General features: G+C 40.1%; 1 protein-coding gene across 15 annotated transcripts in view; it reads right to left on the bottom strand.

The window, feature by feature from the left end:
* DMD (dystrophin) overlaps window positions 1-15,925 on the bottom strand; it is a 922,945-nt gene that overhangs the window by 77,342 nt on the left and 829,678 nt on the right. For 4 of the 15 annotated variants that reach the window (XM_032679563.1, XM_032679561.1, XM_032679564.1 and 1 more), the window contains exon 1: window positions 4,713-4,835. The exons of the other annotated variants lie outside the window; for them this stretch is intronic. In XM_032679563.1, the coding sequence (XP_032535454.1) occupies window positions 4,713-4,732 (20 nt within the window). In that variant the 5' untranslated portion in view covers window positions 4,733-4,835. Of the gene's footprint in view, window positions 1-4,712; window positions 4,836-15,925 lie in introns of those variants that run through there. 15 annotated transcript variants of the gene reach the window in all.

Genomic DNA, 15,925 nt, shown 5'->3' with positions numbered 1-15,925 from the left:
TTTTGCAGAGAGAATGTAACAACAGAACTTTTTACCATACCCAGGTACAAAGTGTGTTTTTGAAGAAAAACAGAAACTGTTTTGTTCACACATTCGGTTCCTAAAAATTCAGCCGCCTGAAGCCTCTGCTGATACAACAGCAGCCCAAAGCAAAAGAGGAAGGAGGAGAACTCATGAGAGAAGAACTTTGTAGCCAGGGATGTCACACTTCAGGTGAATGCGCTGCAGACCCAAGCAAATATTCATACTCACAGACCGGGGGTCACAGTTTGTTTTCACCCAATGTCAATCCCATATCAGGAATTCCAGAGGCATGAGCTTGGCTGCCCTGGCTTGCTTTCCCACGGGCAGGTAGCCCCAGAAGTGGTGGACATTTGAACAGAAACTATACCATGGTTTGTATGCCAAATCATGTAGTAAAAATGAGAAAAAGAACTTAAGGAAACAGTTACAAGAAACCTCTGAAGAAAACCTGCCTGACTTTCTGCATGAAATTAGTCTGGCAGACCCAAATTGTTCTGTGGATAAACTAGACCACTTCACACTCCATAGCTGCTACCCCGGCAGCCTTCAAAGAAACTGATTCCCTATGAAAATATTTAAAAGCCATCAGATATCTGGCAAAGGTAAATACAGATAGGATTATAGAACCCCAGGTCTGTGAAGGACAGAAGAACAAAAAGATCATCTTAGTGTGAAAAACTAGTATGGTCAATCACTAAACAACATGACACAGATGAGTTGAATTTTTTATTTTCATGTTTTATGGTAAGGCCTAATGACGTATCAGTGAATTTAGTGTATATGGTTTAAGCTTACAGAATTCACTATTCCTGAAAATACCTATCTGCTTTCCTAAGACCTTTTAAATAAAATTTCTATCACCAAAAAAAACACTGGACTCCAATTGTTTTCAGATATTTTTAATAACAGTAACCCCAGACCTCTCCTCATGGTGTAAGATTAATTATCTTGGAGATGTGCATTTTCTAAGGAATGATTTCATTAGCTTCATCTGCAAGTGATAAAGACTAAACTTGCAGGGCAGGTACATTTTCCCTTTTGCTTTAATTTTACACTTTGTTGCAACTTAGAGGAAATATTCGTTTCCTTAAGACTACAAAAGTCAAGAAAGTAGAGACCCTAAGTCTTTGGCCCACCACTTTCCCAGCAGTGACTATCCAATGTATCCCACATCAGGTGGTGTGGCTGCCCTCGGCACGGATCACCCATCTGGTACCAGACCCAGGGATGGGCTGGTCAGCTGTCAGCACACCTCTGTGCTCTTGCAAACAAAAGCAAGGGCTTTGAAGTGAACTGAACCTTGGTGGCTGCAATTTCTGTAGAGGCTGAGTGCCCATACCGAGCCAGGGCAGACTTTGCTTGTACTTTACATGCAGAACACAAGAAGGCTGCAGATATTTCGCTCCAGCTAAAAGGCGTTCGCTTCCCAACGTTCTCAGCTCGGAAAATTATCAACTATTCTGCACACAAGGGCAGCTCCAGGAAAGGTTAGATTCCATCAAGGCTATTCTTCATAAGCCTCTTTGCCATTTTCAAAGGCCATTTAATTGTGAGCTTTGGGGTTGGACCGGTGGGGGAGGATTTGTGTGTATGCCCTTATTGTGAACACCGTCTGAAGTGAAATGCCAGCTCAGCAGTTTCAGGCAGCCTCAACCACACTTGGGAATGCTGTAGCATCCTTAATAGATCTGCAGTAAAGTGTTTGCCAGAGTTTCAAACTCCGGTGAACAAGGCCCTTTACAGCCTGTAAGTCAGGAAGACATGAAAAGTATAGTGCAAGTCCTCTTGACTAGCAGCAGCTGAAGCAGGGTGAGAGTATGTGCAGAAATAAGTACTTGGAGTGCTTTTCCTACAAACCACCAACACAAAAAGGCATCAACACACACAGCCAGCAGTTCTGCAATACTGCACAAGCTCAGAGGATACATTTTTCAATTTGGCTCTACAGTTAGGTCAACTAAATTGATCACTGGCTTTTAAATCATGGGCATTCTGCAACAAATAAAAATATAAATGTGCTCACTTGGCTTATTTTCCTCTTTCTCACCTGACCTGAGCTGCAAAAGTGGAAAGGAAATTAAAACCAAGCCTGGAAAGGAGACAAGCAGCAATGGCTAATGGTGACACCTAGGCATGGGTGTGACGGGTACACTAAATACACTGATAATTCAGTGGAATGAAAGCAGTCTTCACTTGAGACATCCTTTGGGAACCACAGGACCACTTCATTAAAGGATGATTATATTATATTAGCAAGGATAATTTTTATGTGGGGAATTCTGTCACACCATGCCTGTGTGAACTCCTCTGTTCCTGCCAACAGCAGAGAGATTTGTCTCTCATCGCTGTCAGCAGAGCCAATAACACACAGCATTGGAAACCTGAAATCAGGAGATGATATCCAAACTGACATGCTAGCTGAATTACAGTTCCCTTGTTATAACTTGATCAGTTTGGCCAAAATACAGTTATTTTATCTTCATTCCTTTTGTATTACTTCTGAGCAACACCAGCAGCAGGAGTGGAAAGCAATGCTCCCCCACCCCAAATTCCTGCACACTTCCCCCCCCAAACATTCCTGCACCAGCCACACCATAACATTTGCAAATCTTTTAACTGTTTTTGATTGCACTCCTTCTCCCTCACCCTTTTTTCAAAAAAACAAAACCTATATCCAGGATTAGGTCTCGTGTATTCACTGCTCAGCTCCAGAATAGAATTTTAGGTTGCAGCTGCAGAGTCCTTTTTAAACTCTTACAGCCCTCTTTATTGGTGATACTAGAGACAGTTCTGCTGCACTTCTCCCCACACCCTTCATTAGAAAATGCGACATGAATTAGATGTGCAAGTGCATAGATGTGCATAGAATAAGAAATTCTACCATGTAGCAATAAATAAGTAGTTACATATACTGACAAAAAAAGCGCCAAAATTATAGTGATATTTTACAAAGCACTGAATTGATCCATTTTCAAAAAATACAATTCATAATACCTCTCACCTTCTGGCTTTACAAGGAATAAAATGTTACTCCAACCACCTTATGACTGTTGTCAAAAAGCCAAAATAAGCATGATAGTTGTTTGGATTTTACTAAACTAACCTAAATGCAACTGAAAGAGTCTGAATGAACAGACATTACCTTTCATTTAAAAGAAAAATGTTTTCATCAGCAGATGACAGTGATTGCAAGGAAGATTTAATATTTTTCTTTTTACAATGTTTCATTAATTCCTTTGATAAAACAAGTTACTGCTATGGAAAGTATTAGCAATGTAAAAAGGTGGCACTCCTTTGTGCTTTACAAAGGACTACTGTTTTCATCTGTAAATCTAGAGACTACTGATCTGTGCAGAGATTATTTCTGTTTAAGCCAAGGATCAGCGTCCCTTCAGCAGGAATTTGACTTTAGCCTGTTTTATTGGCTTTTGCGAGATTTATCAGACTGCTGAAGGCAGGCACCAATACATGTTAAAGTTTCTTGCAGATACTGGAAATGAATAGCAGGAGAAGGGTAAATATCAGCTGTCAAGTACTGAATAGGAACTCTTTTTTTCTCCCTTGCTGTTAAACATTTATTTTGTCCGTTCTGTCGGGGTAAAGATTTGCGCTCAGTGGCTTGGGCTGGGTGAGCCTTGCCCCCCCGGCTTGTCACTCTCCGCTGATCTATTTGCTTTCCAAAGCCTATCCTCTCTGCTCCTGCCAAAGCAATTTCACTGCAGGGTCTTGTCAAATCCAGGCTCAGACAAGCGACGGCCTTGAACAATTCCTTAGTGCTAAAAAGGTCAAAGATCCCAGATATAACCAGGTTTCCCGTTTCCTCAGTTATGTACACACACACCTGCAAAAACCACCTCTCTGCCCAACTTCAGTCCAAGGCGCGGGCTGGAGACACCGGTGGTGTCCCGGGCTGCAAGATGCTTTACAGCAGCTATTAAAAGGCAATATAAGGTGCCATGCAGCAACAATAAATACAGCACTTGCAGTGCAACAGCCCAGAGGGAATTCCCTCCCAACCTCTTCTGCCTATTAACTTGAAACATTACTTCTAAGCATGAAATTACACAGGGGGAAAAAAAAAAAAAAAAGAAAAAAAAAAAGAAGAAGAGCAAGCCATGCACCCCAAGCACGTTTGTTTTCAGGAATTCCGCTGGAGTTCACGCCCGACCCGAGATGCCCCATAGGCGATGTGCTAGGCAGGTAACGCTGTGCAGCACCGCGCTACCCCCAAAAAACCGCGGGCATCCCACACAGCTGTGATTCCCTGGCTCGGCTTTCCGCCCCCCCGAGCCCGCACCGGCACAAGTACGGGCACGGGTACAGCCACCGGCACAGGTAGAGCCACCGGCACAGGTAGGGGCACAGGTAGGGGCATAGGCAGGGGCACAGCCACGCGTGCGTGCCGGCTCACACCGCCATCTCCTACGTGTGCCAACGGGGCGCATCCAGCGCCCAACTACGGCCTCGGGAGCGGCGAAAAGCGCCGAACCGAACGCGCCTTCCAAGTTCCCCGAAGAAACCCGGCGGCAAGTTGAGATTTTTCGGTGTAAAAGATGACAGGCTCCGCCGCCGGTGCCGAGGGCGGCCGGACACGCCGCCGGCACCGCCGCGGAGCGCGGGGTGGCCCCGGGGCTCGGCGGAGCCGCCCCCGCCGCACCTGCTGCCCCGCGACCCCGCATCGCCCTTACCCCTGGAGCTGCTCCCTCATGGCGGCGGCTGCGGAGACAGAAACAGCGCGTCCGCCCAGCCCCGCCGCTCAGCGCCACTGCGGCCGCCCTGCCGGCAGGGAGGGACGGCGGGAGGGAGAGAGGGAGGGATGGAGGGAGACAGGGAAGGAGGGAGGGGACGGGGCTGCCCCGCCCCGCTCCGCTCCCGCCCGGCGGCGCTGCCGGCGCCGCACCCCCTCACCCGCCCCAGCATCCCGGCTGCGGGGCGTCTGAGGGCACCTCGCCCCTTGCCGGCTTCCCTGGGGCTGTGCAGCTCTTCTGGAGGCGGGAGGAAACCCTCGGGGCTTCCTTTGACTTCTTTTTGTTTGGTTGGTTTTATTTGTTGTGTGTCCTTTGCCCTGCCCCGGGCCCGCCAGAGAGATGGGTGTGCTGAGAGGCGGCAAATCGGTTCACTTTCAGAGGGCTTGGGAAGAAAACTTAGCTAAAATATGCACCGAATCTGGAACGGATTTGAAATGGGCCTTAACCTGCCTCTTTTTTTTGCCTTTTTTTTTTTTTTCTTCTTGCTTTGCAGCTGTTAATTTCAGCGCTTAAAATGCCAAGTGCTTTATTTGTGAGTGAAATCAGGTAATTTCATTTCTGAGGGCTTGCCTTGGCCCTGCAGGGAAGAGTGGGCATCTCCTCCTGGTCAGCCAGAGCAGAGGAAATAGTTCTGCTCACGCCGAGTTACTCTTGCGATGTTTCTTTGCATTAATATGTAATCATCATCATGGCTAGGCTTCGCGAACGAAGATTAATATGTAATATGCATTACACAAAGGAAAGCCAACAATCTCCTCTCAGTGTCACAGGCACTTCAAATCAGTGTGACCAGTCTCCATTCATGCATATTGTACATCTATGTCCTTTATTCATTAAAATGAGGCTGCAAAAAGAACTGAGTCCTTCACGTAATCAAGTAGTTTTTCAAGCCTTACAGATTGTGCTTTCTTGGTAAAGCCACCCAAAAAAATGAACATAGAATGTTTTTGGTTGGAAGTGACCTTGAAGATTGTCTTGTTCCACCTCCTCTGCCATGGGCAGGACATCTTCCACTAGACCAGGTTGCTCAAAGCTCTGTCCAGCCTGGAATGCTTCCAGGGATGGGACATCTACAACTTCCCTGGGCAACCTGTGCCAGTGCTGCACCACCCTCACAGTAAAGAATTTCTTCTTAATATGTCATCTAAATCTATCCTCCACCTTTCAAATGTACAAAAAGTCCTCCCTGTTTTTACACTGGGAAGATGCAGGCCTAGAAGCACAGAAAATTCATCCCACCCATAGTTTCTATACCACAGGAATATCCCATAGATTGCTTTCCTATTACATACATGTCAGTAGGCACTGAACTTGGAAGGTTTTAGCCAAAGTACCAGGATATTCAGGGCTCCCCATAAGGCTCCAGGTGGCTGGGTTATCCAAAAAGCAGTTCAAGGAGAGCCCATGTGTTTTTTTTCCAGAAGCATTAAAAGTGTGAGATGCTCAAGGTTCAACCTCTCAGGTCCTCAAATGCAAATTTAAAAATTAATGGAATTGAATACTAAATTCTCATAGTTTCCAGATGATTTAGTTTGTTTTAAAAGGTCTAACTCATAGTTTTCAGTTACCTTGGACCTACAGCACTACCACAATGTGGAAAGAAAAGAGAAGATTAATTTTTAAGTAAACATAAATCACTATGTTAAAACTCATTACCTTGTGAATTTTCCTTTTAATTCAGTGGATCTGGTATTAGATCTATTTCTCCGTCAAGTATCTTAGTTTTGAGGTGAATAAACTAGCTGAAGGCTGTCAATTATGTTACATCAGCAATCTCACATTTTCCCATCTTTAGCCAAGTCTTAAGAAGTGAGGAATCTTTCTCTGTCTTGGTTTGCCTCTCACTTGGGAGGAACCTCAGGGCTCACAACAAGGAGGGAGCAGCTGCCCATGTCATACAAAGGGACAGGGGCAGCCAGAGGCCCCCTGTTTCACAGCAAAAGTGGTTTGTTTTCCCTCAGAAGTATCTAGCACTGATACCCCCCGCCCCCGATATACATTCCTTCAATTTTTACTGTTTCTGGAGTTTCCTGGTCTGCCTTAACAGAAGCTTGATGCTGCTATTATCACGCTGGTCTTCTTTCCCATACAATAGTGCCAAGTAATAAGAATTTAAAAACCAGTCTGAATTTCTCATACTTTGCATAATCTTCTTTCTCCTTGAGTTACAAATAAAGCATTGTATTCAATTAGACTCACAGCAGGTGAAAACCCCAATTAGTGAATCCATTTTCTTGGCTTTTTTTCCCTACCTTACACCCACACACCACTTTTTTTTTTTTTTTTTTAAACAATAAAGGGGAACTCTGAGTCATTTCTCAATTGAAAAGCAAATTAACCCTTTGATCTCCCAAATCAAACTATTAGTCGCTCAGGAACATCCAGGGGAAAACACCAATGTTGAAGGATTAACGGATTAAGGCCTATTGACTTTATAAATTGATTTTTATAAAAAAATCTATTTCATGTAGTTCTGATTGTTGTCTCCAAATTCACAAAAGCTTTTAGGTGTTTTGATTGACCTGAAAATTATATTTTTTCTGTATAATGTACACACGTAGTACCACTCTTGCTTCAAATTACTTTTAAACTACCAATAATTTCATACAAAAATATATTTTGTTTGCAGTGTAAGTGGTTACTGTCTCTGACATTTGCAACTGAAGCCAATCCTTATGCCATACTTAATGTTAGGCCATTTATTTGATAAAAGATAGTGATCTTCCTGTAGAAAATAAAACAGGATTACAGACTAAGCTCAATTTTAATTGTCTGTGGTGCTTTTCTTATGCAGGGGCTATTCAGTCAACTTGAGCACCTACACAGAGACCTTAATCAGAAGAAGAACCGTGTGTATTTCTTTTAAACTGTTGGTTTGTCCTGGACTGTATCGAGTTGAGGTATCTATGTCTGCAACATTTAATAACACCAGGTGCTTAAAGGGAAATCACAGCTGCCTAAAAAGTGGGGGATAATACTTAGAAGTGGTCTTATTACCCCAAAACTCTTCCAGAAAAAAAAGAGATAGAAAGATGAATTGGATTTGCAGGCAGTCTGACTGCATTGCTTGCTGTCCAAATGGTCACTGGAATCTCTGTATTTAAGAAACCTGATCTTTCAGTGTTAATATGTTCTTCTCAGAATGTTGTCCCTTTTCTATGGGGAAAGAGCCAAAGACATGTGCACATTAAAAATATAAAAATAATGTGAACATAAAATAATTGATTCCTAAACATTAATGTTCAAGTATAAATCTAAGTTTTATGTACAAGATTAGCATCATTACTCCAAGTTACAGACAGATATGGAAACCCACAGAAATGGGTAGGGACTTGCCTAAAAGTGGGGCAGACATTAAGGGTACAAGTTTGCTTTTAAGTTTAGCATTTTGTAAGTCAGAAAACAAGAGAGACGTTCCTTTAGTTTTAGTGTCCTGGAAAGTGAAGATACAACACTTTCCTATTAACTAAGTCAGATACAACACTTTCCTATTAACTAAGTCTTGCTTCCAGAGCTCTGTGAAGCGTGCATCCCTCCTTGTAAGTGTGGCTGTACCATTTCTCATTATCTGGGCAGTGGATTAGCTTGCCTTGCATAATAAGATGATGTTGTGGTGCCCTGTATCAGGCTGGCTAATCCGTTACGCTGTTTACATCTATTTTCTTTTTCTTGGTATAAATAAATACTAAAAATCACTTGGGACGGCACAATGACACTTTCCTGGATCATCTCTCTTAAATATACTCCAAGGGCTGACACCTCCAGGATGTTTTGGGTATTTCTTGATAGCTCTCTCAGAAGAGCCAAGAAGAGAATACTGGCTTGGATGCAGCAGGTTTGTTTTGTTTTGGGTTTTTTTTTGCCTGTTTGCACATTACCAGTGGAAATACATTAAAATACTGCAAATGTAATGAAGGAAATAGTTTTGACATCCTCCATTTATTTTCCCCAACACTGTACATTAAACAGTAAATTAAACATTCATAGCTCAGTATACTTATAATCAGTTATTTACGCCATGGGATGTTGGGGAAGGAGCATTCCACCCCCTGTCCAGATGGAAACCTAACCTGTGTCACTTAGGAAGGGTGATGAGCTGGTGCTTCTTCTTACCCAGGGCTCATTGTCTGCAGGTAACTGGCAAGTGAAGCTCACAAGACTTTGCCTGACATGTTTTGCTGAGATGTTCTTGGAACAGACAGAGAAGGAAGATGAATTTTTTTTTTTTTAATAAAACTAATTCTGCAGTAAATATCACAGAGCTTACAGCAATGTAATGCCCAGCCTGGAAAGTATTGGTACATGGCACATGTGACAGGAGTACATCTGTTCCTGCTGAATGCTCAGTGGCAAAAAGTCTGCATTCCTTTGGGCTGTACTTGCTTTTAATACAGTAAAGACACCTGATCAAAAGTGAAATCTTAGTCACCCTACAAGATGGGAATCACAGAGCCTCAGGAGCAGCCTGTGTGTGCCTTATGTTGCGCTGCATTGCCTGCTGTTGCTAAAAGGTGAATGAGAGGGTGCCTGTCATTTTGAATATATCAGACATATGTATGAATTTCATCCGGCTGAAATCTTCGAAAGGCTAATTTGGAGAGCCAACATTTATTTTTCAAGCTGATACTGACAATTTAAACACCTTGCAGTAGCAGTGTTCTGTTTCTACTGCCATGTATCTGACCTTGAAAAGAGGAGTTGAGTGGGATTGAGATTAATTAAGATTACATGCATGGGGTGGATGTGGTGGGTAGCACATCCCAGTTCCACCACCACTATGAGCTCTTCAGGTGAGCACCTGAAAATATCGAAAGCTCTTTTCTCCCTTCCATGAGAAACCACAACAAATAAAGGAAATTAAGAAAGAAGTAACCCTTACTCTTCTGGGATGGAGATGAACTGCAGTGTGAATAGTCTCAGGAATGGGAGATCAAAAAGCAACGTGTTGACATAATGCTAGAAAACTGAAAGTAGTAAAACCCCCACTGAAGTAAGGCTTTTGAAGTAAAGGGAAAAAGAGAAAACTATATATATATATAAAAAAACAAGACTTGAAATCTACCAGCCAAAAACTTAGGTCAAGCATAACTGCTTTCTGATCTTTACGATACACAAAAAAAGACTTGAAAAATAATTATTATACCATAGTAAATTCTTGGTTTGAGGATTCCGTAGTGGCAAAATGAATGGTTATCATATCAAGGAGTAAGACTGAGAAAAAATGCAGACTAATAAGGACAAATTAAACAAAGCAGCAAAAGCAAACTCTGTTTCTTTCTCTTCTTTGCATGCCCAGTTGGAAATAAATGATTGTTTTGCCTCCTGGGGGGATTAAAATAAGCAGGATTTGATAAACTTTCTCACTCACCGACTCTCTTTTCACCTCAAAATCTTTTTTTCCATGCATAAAATTATGTGTTGCAAACACAAAAGCTGGCTTCCGAAATCATTAACTTCTCCACTGTTTCCTATCAATGCACAGATCTCAATAGCAAGAAACTCTGTCTCTTGCAGTCCTACTTCACTCAGGCCCAGAAAACCTGATGCTAGCTACTAGTCACCATGCATTCCTGGTCCCTATCAAGCAGCCGCCTCTTCCAAAGGCTTCCACAGGCATCAAAGGAGAAGCAAATTTTTTTGCTAATTTGCTTTTTGGTTGCATTCCATAATTACGATTTTTGAGACTATTAAATCTATGTTTTGTGACTAATGTAATACAAACAAATTTTTTTTTCTTTCATTGAAGAAACTTTTTCAAAATGTCTCGATGCAAATTACCTAGGAGAGAAAATACTCATTTGGGGGAAAAAAAGCCACTAAGATCATGCTAGGAGATGACATCCTGGGATATTCCAATGGTAAGGCTGCACCTAAACGAAGAGAACAATGAAATCTCTTCCATTTTATGACAGCTATATGCAAGTTCCCAGCCAGGCCACTAGCTAGGCAGACTTTTTGCTGTCTATATTCTGCCTGTATTTCAGCAATGGGTGCTTTGCTGTGTTCTCACAAGAAGTTGTAGTTTTTGTTGATTTGAAATATAGATTGAACCTGTCATACATATCATGCTGTTTCCTCAATGATTATAATATACTATGCATAACATTATAATATGTAATTCAAACACAAGAGGCCCTGCCTACTTTTATGTACACACTAGGCTTTTTCATTATCTTCCCAAAGATGTCGAGGCCATTGACTTCAGTAAGTATCATTCTGAGGTCGTATTCCTAACCTTTTCCCTGGATTGGACCATGCAGAGCCCTGATGTGGGAAAGGGATGGTTCTCCCTTCCTGGTAAATCATTGGTAAAATCATTGATATAGATTCCAAACTGGAGAGTCTTTAGCTTCCCCCCTGGTGTAACATGAGCAAAGCTTAGTCTTTCTGCATGGCAGGACTGCTTTGCCCTCTCTTCCTAAATGGCTTATGTGGGGATCCAGGAAGCGGAGCACTGCAACTGGGGGTAGAATCTTCTCAGAGAAGTTAATGGCAGGAGGGAGCAGCTACACCTAACTGGCCTCACCAGTAATTCTGTCCAGGCTAACTCCTTCATCTGATCCAGGTGACATTTCTCATCATTTATTTGCATAGAAATGCAGCTTCAGGTTTAGGGTTGTGCAACTACTCCCAATCTGAGGTCAGCTAGAAAAGAATTCTGGAAAGGAAAAGTTTCTCATCTGCCATTTCTGAAATCAAAACTTTTTATTTCATTTCTAAACAGTATCCTATGAAAAAATGTGCTTAACTTTGGCTAGAAAATGAGACAGTTGTTCATACAGCTCTGGCAGTGCCCTTTAATGGCAAGTGGCAGTAGTCTCATCTTGTCCAGGCCAAAGAGTGAAAATTAGTGTTTATATATAGGGAGAGTCATTTGAAACAAATACAGGCATACAGATGCCTACATTAACTAGTGCTTCCAGAGACACATGAATCAGTATCAGCTACCATGGTGCCATGTCCTAGGGCACAGATACCATTTTATCCTAATTGAATCTAAATGTATGTTAGCACTTAAATACTTCAGTAAAGAGGGATACAAAGGAATTTTGAGGTAAGATAAAAATTATTTCTTAGCTAAGTGGATTTCGTTCATGCAAAGGATTTCATTCAAATCTCCTGTGGCAAGTTCAAGCATTTACACTTTGGCACACGATCCACATAATTCCAGACAGCTTCTGCACCTTCCATTTACTGAACCTTAATACAGTTCTTCCTGCAAAGTAGTCCTCCCAGGTTTTACTTCTAGGTATCTTTGTGTGGCTCCTACTATCTCGGGCAGAGTAGCTGGCAGTTAATTCAGGGAAGAATCCTGTGGGTGCTACCTGATAGAAAAAAAGTACTGCTAAACTATATTGCACAGCTTAAACTTCATGCTTGTCAAAGTCTAATAATGGGAATGCATTTAGTAGAACTCAATGTCTAGGTACACTTTCAGTATTTCATATGTTAGAATTGAGCCAAACGACTCATGGTACCTCTGAACAAGGCTTCAAATAGCTTGCAATTCTACTGGCATACCTTTATTCAGTTTTCTGATCTCAGTTATTAAACAGAAAATGGAATCTCTTAGTGAAAGAATAAACCTGCAAAATTAGGATTCTCTTCCTAGCAACACATACAAATTCACTGTGAAAAAATTTGCAATGAAAATCAGAGATGCCTCGTCTGCCCAAGCCAAAGAGCCTTGACATTTATGATCAAAGGTACGCAGATGACTTTCAGGACCTGCCATACACCATTACTAAATCAAGAACAATGGTGAATGTGTTTAGCTCAAAATCAGCCAAAATAATTTTTTTCTTTCTATACTGAGCATTTTTCCACATTGAACTAAATGAACATTTTCCATATTTGTATTTTGAACTATTTGCTTCTTCTTTAGGAAATTACTTTTAAAGGTGCGAACTAAATCCTGAACAACCCACACAGCCCTAAAATATTAAGGATTTAAACACTGGTTATGGTCCATATTGACATTCTTAGACACCTGCTGCTACATCTGACTTCCTTGAACACATTATCAGAAATGTCAACCTGCAAATTCTACCATATCAAAATCTTCAGCTTTTTCTAAAATAGTCCAAACTTAAAGAGAAAATTCTTATTGCTAGGACTACGTGAAGTTACCCATCTTTATCATCTCCCTCACTGCATGACATGGAATGCCAGATTATTTGAAAAATTCAAAATAACTAATTCCATATTATCAGTCCTAAGAAACATCACACAGTTCTTTTCACTTTCCTTTCAGAAAAAAAAAAAAAAAAGAAGGTTTTAAATTCAACCAAGATTTCTCTATATCTACATGGTACACTACAAATGCAGAGCATGCATAGCAACCAAGCCATTTGTTTATTTAATAGTGTCCAGAACTTGGTATTTTATACTGGCATAAATTTAATAGACATAGATAACATAGATAACACACACTGTGTTGAAGATGATTTTCTGACTGTCATTAAAGTTAGAAAGAAGGATCATCTAAACTCACATCTCCTGTCTCAGAAAACATTACAAGTGTTTGAGCATTAATCCTTAATCCCAAAATAAAACCAGTCTGTCATAAAAAGAAAAAAAAAAAGTGTTGTTTTAAATTATCACTCTTCTCTTTAGGTAAATAATTTTCCTCCAATTACTATCAACAGCTCTAGTTTGTGGTTGCCAACTTTAGAATCAAATGTCATTTTGCAAATAATTATCACCCCTTCAGGTAATGTCTTTATACTAACATGCATCAGGCAAGAGAAAATAATAATAAAAAAGAACTTGAACCATATCTTTCAAATAAAAACAAGGTTAAAATATATGATTTCTAAATACTTTTGTACTTTAGCAATAAAACTTATTTTTGCTTATGGACATTAGAAATTTTATCAGTATTCAGAAATTAATCTCTTTTCATTTCTGAATACTAATAGAAACTGTTACTTTTCCACAGTTTTGTTGCTGCAGTTGCTCTTCATTCTCATTCTTAAAATTCTAGTACTATTATTTCTCAAATTATTATCCTTCCACCCATGTCCCAGACAATTTATTCTGTTTTTAGGGTAGCTAACAGAGCAAATAATTTATTAAGGATAAAAATAATTTTGCAAAGATTTGCAGAAGCTGACAGACTAAGAATTCTGTCAAATAGAACCTAAGCAGAGAGTAGAGGATAAGACCCCATTTAATCCACTGCTTTTATTCAAAACAGTGTATTTAATACTGAACTAAAACCTTTGGAGAGTTTTATTTTTAGCAGCTTTCCATCTTGAACATTCATTTGGATTTACTCTAAGAATTACAATTTAGGAAACAAAGCAAAGAAACTTATTTCTTGTTTGTTACTAAGATATCATCATTAAAAGTCTTCAATTCCCCAAACAAATAAAGATATTTTTTTCCTTTATGCCATATTATTATAATCTTTCTGATAGTTTTCATTGTAAACATTATACTTCAGTGAGCTTTAAAATCTAAAAAAAATTAAAATTTTAAAAGGGATTTTATGCAATGAAAATGATCATTTGGTGGTGACAATACACTATGTTGGATCAGAGATGACAAAAGTGACTGCTTTATTTCCACGTCAACGTTGTACATGAAACTTGCTCACAATTTGGAGAAAATGAGGCCAGTGTGATTACATCTATGCTGCTATTTAATGAAATGATTTAGTTTATGAAATAGCCAAGAGAGAGCAACTCTTCAAATGTGACAATATTTTAGTTATCTGAACTTTCTAGTGACATGTTACCGTGGCACTGCTATGTGTGTCTGCCCTGAGAATAATTGTTTCTTGGCCCAAATTTCACACAGGAACCCTTGCTCTTATTGCTGAGAGGTGAATGGCTCTACAGCAGACTGGTCATGGTACTCCTCTACTTGCTACTTAGTGCTCCTGTGGGCTCAAGGCATATATATGTGCTTTGATTTAAAATATATATATAAATATATATTATTTCAAATTATCCGACCTAATGTGGGAGTTTGATGCAGCTGAACTGCTGAAACAGCCATGGTACCTTTTTGAAACTAGTTGGGCTTGTCCCTGAAGAATAAATCCATCACAATAAATGGCTAAAACATCTCCCTACTAGCCAGAAGAGTTCTAGATCAGCTCAAATTCCTGTGATTTAAATGCCGTGCAATATAGTCACAAGTTCTGTGCTGTGCTAGATCCTCAAGCTTTTGTGATGAACTGACCAAAGAAATCAGTTGGTAATCAAACTAATTATTTTTAAGCATTTTTTCTGTCCAGAAAACAACTGATTTGACAAAACCAATCACTACCGAGGAAGAACAGCCATAAATGCTGAATGCTCTACATGTAATTTCCAAAGTTTGCAGCAGACAAATTTTCTATGAAAACCAACTACTATTTTGTAAGCTGGCACCATTTTTGACAGAATTAATGAACTGAGGAAGCACTTCCAATGCATACCAGCATTTCTTTCTTAGCGTTTCATTATACACGAAGCAATGGTTTAGGCAGCAATCTCTACAAGAAAGTGGTATAAGGCAGGACATAGAAGAATACTCATTCCTCCTTGGACTCCTCTGTATGCACATACACTTCTGCATCTTGCCAAGTTTGTAAGCTGCAAAAGCACAGTGTGTAATGACGATGCTCTAACCCTTTTAGTGCATTGCATTCTACAAACTGAGCTGAATTTTACTTCCAAACAAAATTTTGGCTGCATTCCTTAGTGAGTACATGCTGTTCTCACATTGACAGGCTATTCCATTCTCTCACTTAAAGCAATTTGATGGATTTTAAATTTTTTTCACTTGTTCCTAGATGGGCACAGTTTATATAAATCAGTTCCAGCCAACAACTCCAACATCAAAAAAGACAGTTCTTATTTTCTTACTTAGGTCATTGTGCTGAAATTATATTTTCTCTACTTTGTTTTTCATATAATTTGGAATTATGAGGATAATTTAAAATACCCTTTAGAGCACAATTTAATTGTCTGTTGTAAAGCTTTCCTTTTTCTAACTCAACATTTAATAAAGTGCTAAGTTTGACATTACATAGTTTGGTGAGAAATTTAGCACTGGATTTCAGTGAGTAAAAAGAATCCCTAATCATAAGCAATGCAACACTATTCTATGATTTTATATTCTTATATATTGTGTAAATATAATTGTCTTAATACTGCCTT

This window comes from Chiroxiphia lanceolata, chromosome 2 (assembly GCF_009829145.1).
Source record: "Chiroxiphia lanceolata isolate bChiLan1 chromosome 2, bChiLan1.pri, whole genome shotgun sequence".
Taxonomy (NCBI): Eukaryota; Metazoa; Chordata; class Aves; order Passeriformes; family Pipridae; genus Chiroxiphia; species Chiroxiphia lanceolata.
Note: the sequence above shows the minus strand (reverse complement) of the source record. Positions and strands in the feature narration are given on the sequence as shown.